Genomic DNA, 12,761 nt, shown 5'->3' on the forward strand with positions numbered 1-12,761 from the left:
AAATTCCATGCTGCAAATTAAAATCTTAAAACAGGCAAGGATAAAAATATTTTCGTACACGAGCTCGTGAAATATCGGCAATTTATTAGGATCAAAAGAACTTTAGCATATCCAAATTTTAAAATCTTTGAAGAATTCATTAAGTCACGATTGCCGTCGAGAGTGTAATTGAATATTATGTACAAATGATTATTTCTTATTGTAATACATTACATAGTTTTGCTTGATTCTCTGTATATACGTCAGTCTTGGATTGCTTTTGCCAAAAACATTACATTGCCTCTATGTATAGAGAGCTATCATGAATTTATGTGGGAAAAGGATGCAAAAATACTGTGACATAACTAAATTTTCCTTGCAAAAGCACTGTCGGCGATGAACAATTATTTTTGTAATTAGTGGGACACTTTGAAACTGATTAATTCAGATCATTATTTTGTATGTTTAATTCATCGATTAAAAAGAATTTGTATTCATTATTCGACATAATAGAATCGAGTGAATCAAAGTTACGAGTCAGGTGTACATACATGATATATTAGTCATCAACTATGTAAAAAATAAAAAGGCACATATAGAAAGATTTGCTTTCTAAATCTTACTCACCGGATATCTATCATTTGTTTGAAATGTTACCAATGTGGGTTTACCCTTTTTCCACACATGTGCTCTCTACACATGTATTCATCGTTTACCCAGATCTATTGTGATTTCATGTGATGACAAAAAAGTTGTAAAATACTATATCTACTTAAAAAACGGTTGCCTGTTTGATTTTGCACTTTAACATTTAAGACTGCATATACATTAAATAGAAATGAATTCAAATTAATATAGAGGTTTTGTGTTCCCTTTTCACCTTATATATCATTTGCCTTCTATGCTTTTTCATCATTGTCTTCCATTTCAGTCTCTTAAACCACTACTTTCTCTTTATACCATACATCCCTCATTATTTGAGACAATGGTATTGTTGACAATAATAGTAATAATAATTATTATAATATAATAATAATATTAATAATAATAATACAATAATAATTCTGAGAGTGAATCTCAATAACAATAATACAAATAATAGTAATAATAATATTAATAATACACGTTAAAAACGTATGTACAATTTACCGACCCAGTTTTAAGTATTCGCAAGATTTTCTCTACAAGTACTACAGACAAAGTGGAATAAGTTGTTTTTAAATAATTACTTTTTACAAAATTACATTACAAAGTGGCAGATTGAAAAATCTGAGCGAATTATCTATTTATTTATCTAACTATCTATCTATCGATCTATCTCTCTATCTATCCACATGTACAGCTGCTAGAATTAGGTAAACGCGATGGCTTTATTACAGCTAGACTACTGGAAAGTATACATATTTTTATATTACGAATAGTTATTGCCATTGCAGAACAAAACTTTGGAGAAAAATGTAAAATTGCATAATCCAGTTAGTCTCTTTTAATTTATATATATAAATGAAATTAAGGCTGCATGATTTTTGTACAAATAATTTAGCAACGATCTGCGTGATTTTAGATATGCATTACCAAAAAACAATGTTGCATTCTTAATGTCATAATAGTTTATATATTATTCACGTTAACCACAAAAATCACCGAAATGAATGTATAGTCTTTCGAAAATTTTCAAAACGAACAATTATTAGCTTGATGTTCACCATAAACTTCACTTGTTTAACATACTTTATTAAAGGAGGGTCACGAGCCTAAAATGCTGCGGACTGCTTGGTCAAGCACTGTGTCCTTTGATTCACTGGACTGTGATGCACTGTTACCACTACTGCCAGGTAATGTATTTGTAGGACGTTTTTTAAGATTAAGAATGCTATCGATAGCAGATTGTACCTGTGCGGTAATATCATCGTGTTCATTACCATTTCCACTTTCATTAGTTATGTGAAGAGAGCCTGGACATTGCGTTTGAGAATGTAAAACCAGTCCATCTAAACTGTCAGCATCTTCTAACAGATCTCGTTCAAGGTCTGTGGCGCTACTCCAACGTCTTTCGAAGATTGGAGTGTTATCTTGCTCACAACTGTCCTTTACAACTGTGTTTTGAACTCCAGAAACACTCGCACTTGGTACATTCGCACGACATTCACCGTTCGCTCGTGTTCTTTCAGTTTTTGACGATTTTGTTACAGCCACAGCACATGCACTATTATTACTACTATTATTACTATTTTTACATTTGAACGAGTCCGTGGTAGATGGATATACACCAAGTTCCTTTTGAATTTCTACCCACTCGTCATAATCACCACTAGTACAACTCGCTGATTTAATCACTGGTTTACATTCCATTTCATCGCTCGGAAAGTCATCTTCCAATTCACGTTTCACAGATACATTAGTTAATGGTGGGGATAGTTTGTCTTCTTCTGTAAGACCAGGTTCAACCTTTGGCACCAATGGCTTTTCTTCCTTTTTAAATTCTTCTGAAAATAGAAAAGAGTAAACATTATTTTAAAAAAGTACTAGTGAAAATTTAGTCTTTATTATATGTAGAAATAAAAAGTGTACCATTAACTTTAGCCTCTTGTTCTCGTAACCTATTTAATATACTCTGCTCTTCAGCAACGAAAGTTCTATCAATCATCATTAGCTCTGATGTTCGCACTTCCCGCTGTAATGATATTTTATTTTCAATTCACATTTCATAATAAATAATACACAAATACAATATGGAGTATGGATTGTAGTATAAAAGGGGTTAGAGAAATTCTGTAACTCAAAATATGTCAAGGATAGAAGAAATTTTTGTCATGCAAAACTTAATTTTCTAATAACATTGAATTTGAGGAATTAATAGTTAACACCAAGAGTATGTGTAATAATTTTGATAATAGAATTTAACATTGCATTGTTCATAGAAACAGTGAAAATAGGGGTTTTGTATTGAAATTTGTTGCATCAAGCATCAATCAGTTGCAATTGCCCTCAATAGATTTTCAAATTCAATTGACTTAAAAATGAGGCTTCGAATAACAAAAAGTTATTTTATCATTCCTAGTACTTGTGTGCCATTGTATCAAATTTTTCAATCTACCCTGTATACATATACAAAGTATTCATATGGTTTATCATATATAAATTATAATAAATTAACAAGAAATATAGATAATACAATGCTATCATCTTGTAAATTATTGTATATTTAAAACTTAATTTACAAATATAAAAATGCCAATATGTTTTTATTTAAAAATGTTATACTTTGTTTACATACCATGCTTTCCATTAAAAGAAGGTATGTGTACTTGTTCATCATAGAGTTGAATTTTGTTAATAGATGTTTCGCAGTTTCTTCAAATATCTCATCAGCTTTCGCCAAATCTTTCGGACTAAGTACTTGTTCGTTTAAACAATGATACCTTACAAGTCGTTTACAAGCATCTCGTTTGCTTAAAAATGGTGTATTCACATCCGGATTTATCGCTCCATTTTGATCAATTTTTAACTGTTGCTCTAATCTGTAAAAATAAATGTACAAACGAATTTTATAAATATGATTGATACATTAAATGCTACTTATAAAAATGATTAAGGATAAAGTATTAAACTTACAAATCACTACGATTAATTTGTCTGCAAATTGGGCTAGACGCAGGTCTTTTTACACCTTGTCTCGGACTTACTAAAGGACTTGTGTTACTGTTAGGACTGACAATCTGTTTACTTGAATTGTTATTAGTGTTCACTGGGCTTTGAATCCTTTGTGGTCCCTTGCCAATCATTCTAGGTGAGGCTACCTGTCCTGCAGGAGAGCCACTTTGAACTTGTACTTGAATAGGTGAAGATAATTCTTGTTTAACAGGACTTGATATTTGTATGGTTGGTTTAATATCTAGTGGGTCAGTTTGACATTGTGTCGATTGTTGCATCCCCGTCTGTTGTGTTTGGACTGGAGCTAACTGTTGTGCGTTGCCCTGCACCGTAGCCACTGAGGTTATTGGTGGTGAGAAAATTTGCATATTGGCAGAGGACGGACTTAATATCTGGTTCCCGTGATTCTGATAATTTTTGTGCTGTTTTGTGTGCGCTTGATGCACATTCTGATTATTTTGTATACACTGTTGTCCTTGCACAGTTTGTGATACCTGCGATAATGTTTTTAATAATATATAACATAAATGATCAATAAATATTTGCACACATTAAAAAAATTGCAATAAATATTTTGTTACTTACCGTGAGATTATTCATGTAAGTATTACTTGTATTACTTTGCACAGTTGTTGGTATACTAGGATTTAAATTTTGTGAAGTTACAACAGCGGTAGATGTGTGTGTTTGAGTTTGTACCGCTGATGTTTGATTTTTGTAAGAATTTTGAGGAGTTATACCAGATGTTAGCGTTGAGACTGCATTTACATTGAAACCTGCTTCTGAACCCTATCAAAAACAATATTATTTAATATTATTGTGTTATCACAAAATTTGTAATGTATATTTTATACAGAACTTACACTGCTAATGGAATGTGTTGTAGTACTAACAATTTTCCCACTTGCTAGAATTTTCGCCTGTTCCTGATATAATTTTGTCAAAACGGTTTGATCCGGTTGTGTACCTGATTTACGAGCTAATATAGCTTGTATTTGAGATTGTATATTTTTTAATAATTGCTGTTTTTGAGCAGGAAGTTGAATGGTCTGCACTCTTTGAACCATTTGACCATTTGAGGGAACTGATAAATGACTTCCAGGAGAAGGTGGAAGTACAGGACCATTTGTGACAATTTGAGTAGGTTCATTCTTAATTGGATTTGTACTTTGAGATACCACAGCATTTGTTTTATTAGAATTATCAACCTTCTGTAGATTTGTTGTATTCGTTGATATCATTGTTGGCCGGGAAACCGTAATAGTTTTTGTCACCTATTATTACAAATGTTAAATTAAAAATGAAATTAAATGTAACAATAAATATTAACAAATGACGAAAATACAATTTTTCAACATACCTGGACATTTCCTGTATTCTGAGTAGTAACAACAGTTTTTGTCCTTTTAACAATTTTTGCCTTCTTTGGTTGATTCGTTTGACCTATGTTCCTTATTTGTTGTTGATTTAGATTGTCAATAAATTGACTTGGAAAACCAGAATTTTGGATCTGTATATGTTGTGGTATTTGAGAAGGTGCAGCTTGTACTACTATATTTTGTATATTATTTTGAATAGTAGGAGCTCCACCAGAACTATTTACAATGATTTGACTTGTTGGTGTATTGATTTGCACACCTTGTAAATTTTGACTGTTCGCATCTGGTTCACCGATCACTATTTTTTGAGTTTGGTTTTGATTTTGTACCTGATTGGTTGCGTTTAATTGTCCCGCTAAAAATTGCTGTAATAGTTGTTGACTTATCACTTGCATCTGTCCATTTGCATTTGCAATTAATAATTGATCGTTAGGATTCAAATTACTCAATGCGTTTAAAATTTCAGGTGTAATTTTTGGAGCATTGTTTAATATATTGTTCGCTGCTGAATTAAGCATTGTTGTACTTTGAGTTTCTACTTTTTGAGATTCATTTTGTTGAATGGTATTAGAAGGAGCAGGGGCATTTGTTATAACAATATTTTGATGTTGACTATTTTGTGGTGTACTTAGTCCTTGCTGCATGGAGTTTGCTGCATTTTGAGTTTCAAAGTGTTGCGCATTAACAGAAGAAAACGTATTCGCTTGTGCAACAACTTTCTGCTGTTGTACATTTACATTCTGTTGCACACTTGTATTGTGCAAAATAGCAGAAGTATTTTGTTGTTGCATACTGGTAATCACATTCTGTTGTGCATGAGATATGTCGCTAATACCAGATTGTAAATTTTGCTCAATATTTTGTACATTACCACCTGCATTTTGCTGTAACACATTGATCGTATTTTGTTGAATACTAGAATGTTGTAACACATTCATAGTATCGTGCTGCATAGTATTACAAGAACTTTGTTGCTGCATCATATTCACAGAATTGTGTTGAACATTCGATCCAGAAGATTGAAGATTTTGCTCGAAAACATGTTGAACGTTTTGTGTTTGCACAGTCTGCGCTGTTATCTGCTGATGTTGATTGTGCTGAAATATTGGTGTTTCCTGTTGCAATGTTATAGCATCCTGTTGATTACCTTGTTGAAGATTCTGGTTATTTTTCGCAATGCTGTGTTCATTTTGTACAATTAAATTATTTGGTAATGATTTTGGAACGTGTGCACCACTTTGTGATATTTTGTTTAAATTTTGTCGCACATTAGTAGTTACACAAGCATTTGTAAGCCGCACTTGACTAGACTTTTGTGTAGAAACATTAGAATTTTGTTGATTAGCAGTTGCTTGGTTCGTATTAGTCAATCGAGAACCTTGCACACTAAATGTGGTACACGACTGTTTTGGTGTTAAAACATCAGAAGTCGTTAGAACATTGCTGTTGGGTTGTACGAGGCTAGAGTTAGGCGATGGAGTAGTTTTTGATGCTGGTATAAGATTTTGTACGGTAATATTTTTTGATGCTTGTATATCCAATGCTTGTAAAGGTCCAAGATTACTTTGGACACAAACGTTTAACACAGGATTAGATTCTTGAGGAACATTCACATTTTTCTGCTGATTACTTGGTTTTGAGCATACTTGTACATGTTGTGGACTAGTAGCACAAGTAACACTTTGAGGGCCTGTAGGACTTACAGTTGTAGTAACTGTAGTAACGCTGGATGATAGAGGTGACTTGACGAATTTCTGTCTTTGTAATACCGTACTTTGTGTTGTTTGCGTCGTGGTTTGCGCTTGTCCAAGAAGATGCGATATGATCGGTGAATTTTGTCCACCGCTTTGAGTTAACGATCGTATCAATGCTTGAGCAGTAGCCTGATCCATTTCTGGTTGATTTGGTTCTGGAGTTCGATGTAAAACAACTCTTCCATCTTCTCCAAGAGCAAATCGTAATTGGCCCTGTATCGTGTTCTGTACAGGCATCTGAAGTTGCGCAACAAGTTGACTATTAAGTGTCTGGGACACAGAAGTTTGGGTATTCGTTGTATTCGGTGCAGGTACTTGTATTAGATTCTGAGCAGAACTAGTAGATATAGTCACTTGAGATGGAAGTTGTCCTAGATTTTGTCCTGAACTTGGTTCAACTTGAACTTGACAAGAAACATCAGATTCAGTTGTAAGATCAGTATCAAAAATATCATCGTCATCTCCTATTCCTGATATTTTCATTATACTAGCAAGATCTAATTTCGGTGGTTCGTCATCTTTCCGTTTTGCTTTCTTCTTTTTTTTCGCTTTCTTCTTCGGTGGTGGTAATAGAGTCTGTTCAACAACAGTTTGAGTGCAAGGGGTACTAGCAGTATTAGTACCCGAACCAACTTGTGAAATCTGTGGTTGAGGACTTTGTACCATTGCATTTTGAATCACAATAGAGTTACCAGTTCCAGAATTTGCAGCTAAATTAAAAAAAAAAGTTTCATGTACATACATAAATCCACATGTACATACGTATATACATATACATACATAATAGATCATTCCTTGTAAAACATTTAATTGAATTATGAATTGTAAAACTTACAAGGTGCAGGACTAGACGGTGTATGTCTAATCACTGGAGAAGCAGCTGGAGGAAATCCATTAGGTACAGCGAAAAACGTCGGAGTAATACCTTGCAGTTGCATTCCCTGAGCTGTGACAACTCTTACCAACTGCTGTTGCGTTAGCTAAAATAATAGATTTTATACAATAAATAGACATATTTCTTAAAACAATATTTTTTTCCTAACGTTATTTACTTTAACGTAATTTATCAGATAAATAAATTAATAGAAATCACGAGATACATACAAATTCTTATGATGATTGATACCACGAAAAATGATCGATGACTTTAAGTAACATTAAAAATGATACATACAAATTTTTTAATGTAAGTATTAAGTAAGCAATGATCGAATATGATGAAATTGTTTGGCTGCATGAATGAAACCATCACCTGTGCAGTATGTGTTTGTTGTTGGGCACTTGCTGGCGTTCTTAGTATAAGTTGAACACCACCTGGTTGCTGTTGTACAATAACGGGTCCAGTTGACGGCAAAACCTATATATGAAATGTGATAAACATATGAAGCACAAAGCAGATATTTGTGACACTAAAATGCACATAAGCCGTTATAATAGAAATCAAGCGTATTAAAAGTATTTTGTATTGGTAAGTGCTAAAACAGGCACATGTATACTTTCAAATGATCTCAATGAATAAGCATGCGAATGATAAGAACCTTAAACAAATATAATTACATACCTGATTTAATAAAAGGCCTTGCGCTGTTGGTATCATTGTAGCAGTAGTAGGATTTGGTTGAGGTCCAGCAAGAACTAACTGCGGTTGAGTTTGTTGAGTAACCTTTACAATCATTCAATATTTTAATTATAAATGAATTTTTAAAACAATTCAAATAATTATAATTCATTAAAATATATTACTTGGTTTGTAATCGTAGTAGTAACACGTTGTTGTTTTTGTTGTGATCCAGCTGTTTGCTGATTAGGTGGTTTTGGTAAAATTTGTGGGGGTTGCTTGGCAGGTTTAGTTGTTGCTATTTGAATTTGTTGGTTTCCAAAAAGATGCGTTCTAGTTACTAGCTGTGTTGGGGTTGACTGATACCCCTGTGGCGTACCATGAATTATTTGCAACACTTGCATACCTTGTTGCAATATAGGTGTATTAGGTCTAACCTGGAAAGTAAAACAAATATTAAAAATCTATAAATTCAATCAAAAGCGGAGACATTTGATTTGCTGCTTAGAAGAAAAAATGATTTCTTACCACAGGTGGACCAGGACTGCCACCAGGTGCTGGACTTCTGTTGTTTAGAGAGTTATTTCCACTTAATAGATGAGGACTTTTAGCAGGAGGATATGGACTAAGTACAGGACTTTGAATTTGACTAACACTCATCGGACTCTGCATTGGACTTTGCATTTGTATATTGAAATTATTATTTGAAGTTGACGTCCCAACAGGACTCGGACTATTTCTGTTCGATTGTATCGAATTTGAAGCTGGACTTCTAAGTAATAGCCTGTTAGGACTAGGACTTGGCGTGGGTGGCGCAATATTAGACGCCGGGCTTTTCAATGGCATTGAAAATGGACTACTCGGAGAACTAATATTTTGACTTTGAATGTTTTGCATAGATTTTACAGTATTTATTGTACTGACCACATTTGATGGCTGAGACGAGCCCGTTAATGTTACTGAAGAACTTAACCCAGGGTTAATTCCCTGTGAATACTGTCGCTGAGGTTGAAATCCAGTTGATTGAGAGGAACTTAAGGAAGATGTATGACTCAGTGACATATTCGGCTCGTTTGATGCAGATATATGCTGCACATTAGACGTTGATACATTAGATATATTTGAGTGCATTGTACCAATATGTGGAATATTAGTAGTGAGGTTCACATTTGAAGCGTGATTCACATTTGCTGTGGTCGAATGAATCGGTTCGCTGGAAGTGCTTGTAAATATACTGGAACTTGTTAAAGTACCAGCATTTGATATTTGTGAAATTGTAGAAACGTTTGAATTTTGGTGTTGCGATATGGCAGAACTTGGTACATGTGCAATATTCGATCCAACAATGTGTGGTGCAATACTTTGTATACTTTGTATGGTTTGGAATGGAAATTGCGTACTGTTGGAATTCAGACTAGTTTGAGTCAATCCAGTTGTTAAAGCATTAACAGGTCGATTAAGACCTTGATTTACACCAGAATTTATACTGGTAGTTGTCAAATTCGCATTTATGTTTGGATTAATAGCAGTTAAACCAGATACACCAGAACTTGGGGAAGTAAAGTTTGTGCTTAAACTGGTAAGATTCTGGTTTACATTTGAATTTAAATTTGTTAAATTTGGATTCACATTAGTAATCCCAGTATTAACATTCGACAATCCAGAATTTATACTCGTTGAATTTAACGTATTGAGTCTATTAATTCCAGGATTTATATTATTTAAATCTTGTCCCAAACCAGATAGACCATTACTAATACTGTTTGAACCAATATTCGAAGTTAAATTGGAGTTTATAGCATTCAAGTGATTCAGGCTAGGATTTATCGTAGGTAGTCCTGTATTTATGCTTGGCAGGCCCAAATTGAGCAGAGGATTTGACGTAGTGATAACATTAGATGTGAGGGATGTAAGGCTGGTATTTAGAAGTGATAGTGGCAATCCCATATTAAGGCCCACCCCAAAAGTGGGGGTGGCCGGGGGTAGGCCCATACCAGTCCCCGAGGGATTTATGGTACCCTGATTTAAATGATTTAGTTGGTTTACATATACTATGTGATTTCCAGTCGTTGATCCATTTCCTTGGTCTTGAGGCTACAATACAAACATTTGTAACAGAACTAATTAGCATTTAGTGACTTTAACACCAAATAGTTTCAATTAAACGCAAAATATTTTTTCTACACTTCTTAATAGAAGTACTCACATTATTTGATGTTTGTTGCAAAGCAAATGTTAGAGACTGACCACTCGAATTCTGGGCCTGCAATTGTTGCAACTGTTGCAACTAAAAATTAAATATAACTTAGCATTAATAAAATATAACTTTTACATGTTGCTTTTGTCTTTAAAAAAGACATACTTGTTGATGCGTTAAAACAGCAACAGGATTGTTACGCCGAGCAGTCGGGGAAGTTGTAGAGGATACTGAGTCCCCGAGAAGAGGGCGTGACTGAGGCTGCTGCATGCCCACGCAGCCCCTCTTTACTCTGGGCAGCGTCTAGCCACCTTTTCAGTTTATCTATGCTTGCTTCTAGATACTTCTATACATTCGTAGTACACATTGAAAATTATCAACTGAAAGAGAAGATGAAATAAATAAGCTTTAATGTATAAAAAAACAGATGTAACATTACGAAAGAATATTATTTTAAAATAATAATAAAGATGAAATGTTAATTTTTAATTTCAGAATTAGTTTTAGGTACTAAACGAATCAAATTTTATTTAATTTTACTAGTTCCTACTGTATAGAGATTACTTACCACAGAAGAGCTCAGCGACAGAGAGAAGTTAAATTTGCGCTGCGGCGCCACTCAACGCGTCTGCGACCTACGTCTCCTATTCCTGTCATCCATGTAACTTCGTATTTCACCCGTTATTTAGGCAGCACTTTCTTATCACTTTAAAATATTTGTATTTATATATGTTGTTGGTATTTGCGTTTAATATCATACTGAAGCGCTAACCATATTTGTATATTAGTTTCTTATATGTAGTGGGTAGTTCTTTTTAGAACTACATTATCCATTAAAGAATAACTGCACAATTGCATTTTGAAAGTACTCTGACTTATCTTTAAAGAACATTTGTTGCAGGATCACATCCATGTATAAACACAATTGAACTACATTTTTCCATGACATTACATTAGAAATTGTGCATATAAAATAATTCTAGATGTCACTTTCTAAATAATATGTCCTTTGTATTATCCCAATTCCAGATAATATTCGGCAGACATTATTTAGCAGTTTCTAAACATTCAAAACACCGATATCAAGACATTTTGTGTTTATATCACTAAGTATGATTTGAGGCTGTTTCACATTTCAGTTTCATTTAAAAGCGTCACATACACTACACTTATGGCTTCTTAATATTTGCACTCAATTTGTGTTCTGCAACATACAAACAATATTCTATTAGTAACTACTGGCAAAAGAGGTAAAAATGAAAAATATCACTCGAACGATATTATTTCTTTTTAATTCACAAGAAACCTTTAACATTTGGTTTAAATGAAACTTTTACTATCAAACAGAATGCATTTTGTTATTGGGAAATTGTGTTATATGTACTCGAGTAGAAAACAACGCACTGTTGTAGCACATACACAATTATAAGTGTAAATAATCGTTTTACAGTAGAAAAAATGTTCGGAATAAAAATTCGACAGCTGGAAACACATTTTGAGGTTATAACTTGCACGCCTGTGTGCAAGCATACGTGCCACACAAGCCACTTACACGCATACAAGAATCGCATACATCTCACTCTCACTTATGGGTACCAGCGGCGCGCGGATGCACACAACAAAAGCCCAACTGACAAGGCGTAAACAAAAGAAAAAGCAATCATCTGTAAAAAATTTTTTGGTTTGAATAGCTGAGAAACTCGAAGAAGGTGTCCTAGATATGTGTATTTCATATTGACGCGGAAAAATGCGAGTAGCGTCGTGATGAAAAATTGTCAATATTACCTCCGCGAACGCGGTTTTGCCACCCGTGTTTTCTTCTTACAATTTTTCGTTTTTTCACACCTCTTTCAGCATGATATTACTTCCGCACACAACCTTTTATTCCTTTGCGAACAAAAACAATGTATATGAACAACACAAGGGGAAAAATTCTACTTAAAATAATAAACTTTTCTGGCACACGACAGTTCCATGTACGCGTTACACTATTCGGTGGCAACGGCCATCATGTATTTGTCAAGGCTGCCATTAGCACAAGTCTATAAAATCCCAGTGCTTTTACCATTGGCGACACCTCGGTTATGGTACTGTAACTTTTTGCAGCACCCATTTAGCAAACTCTTCATCCTGATTGGTCAATGCCTTACTTATAACCAATCAGTACACAGAAACTGTTAGTAATCTTAATGTACTGACAGTTTCAGATTTTGAGGGAAACGCGTGTTTGCAATGATAGT

The 12,761-nt window shown here is 34.0% G+C and overlaps 1 protein-coding gene across 8 annotated transcripts; it reads right to left on the reverse strand.

Annotated features, from left to right (window-relative positions):
• Window positions 1–64: 64 nt before the first annotated feature.
• LOC116424130 (uncharacterized) lies at window positions 65–12,550 on the reverse strand. 8 transcript variants are annotated; one of them, XM_076369471.1, is made up of 17 exons: window positions 12,307–12,550; window positions 12,095–12,185; window positions 11,090–11,725; window positions 10,687–10,901; window positions 10,531–10,611; window positions 8,853–10,418; window positions 8,510–8,761; window positions 8,328–8,429; window positions 8,019–8,123; window positions 7,602–7,746; window positions 4,994–7,476; window positions 4,497–4,907; window positions 4,219–4,422; window positions 3,595–4,127; window positions 3,257–3,500; window positions 2,551–2,653; window positions 65–2,465 (listed from the first exon to the last, which is right to left on the reverse strand). In XM_076369471.1, the coding sequence occupies exons 4-17, from the start codon at window positions 10,789–10,791 to the stop codon at window positions 1,726–1,728; spliced, it is 7,074 nt and encodes a 2,357-aa protein (XP_076225586.1). In that variant the 5' UTR covers window positions 10,792–10,901; window positions 11,090–11,725; window positions 12,095–12,185; window positions 12,307–12,550; the 3' UTR covers window positions 65–1,725. The 8 variants fall into 8 exon arrangements, with proteins under 8 accessions (XP_076225586.1, XP_031825970.1, XP_031825974.1 ...); XM_031970110.2 differs by having other exon boundaries at window positions 12,074–12,185; XM_031970114.2 differs by lacking the exon at window positions 12,095–12,185 and having other exon boundaries at window positions 65–2,462.
• Between the last annotated feature and the right edge of the window lie 211 nt (window positions 12,551–12,761).

This window comes from Nomia melanderi, chromosome 7 (assembly GCF_051020985.1).
Source record: "Nomia melanderi isolate GNS246 chromosome 7, iyNomMela1, whole genome shotgun sequence".
Taxonomy (NCBI): domain Eukaryota; kingdom Metazoa; phylum Arthropoda; class Insecta; order Hymenoptera; family Halictidae; genus Nomia; species Nomia melanderi.

Coding starts and splice junctions, on each gene's coding strand:
- LOC116424130 (XM_031970109.2), bottom strand. CDS start 10,791: ATGCAGCAGCCTCAGTCACGCCCTCTTCTCGGGGACTCAGTATCCTCT. Junction 10,612..10,686: donor CTGTTTTAACGCATCAACAA/GTATGTCTTTTT, acceptor TTTAATTTTTAG/TTGCAACAGTTGCAACAATT. Junction 4,423..4,496: donor CAACACATTCCATTAGCAGT/GTAAGTTCTGTA, acceptor TGTTTTTGATAG/GGTTCAGAAGCAGGTTTCAA.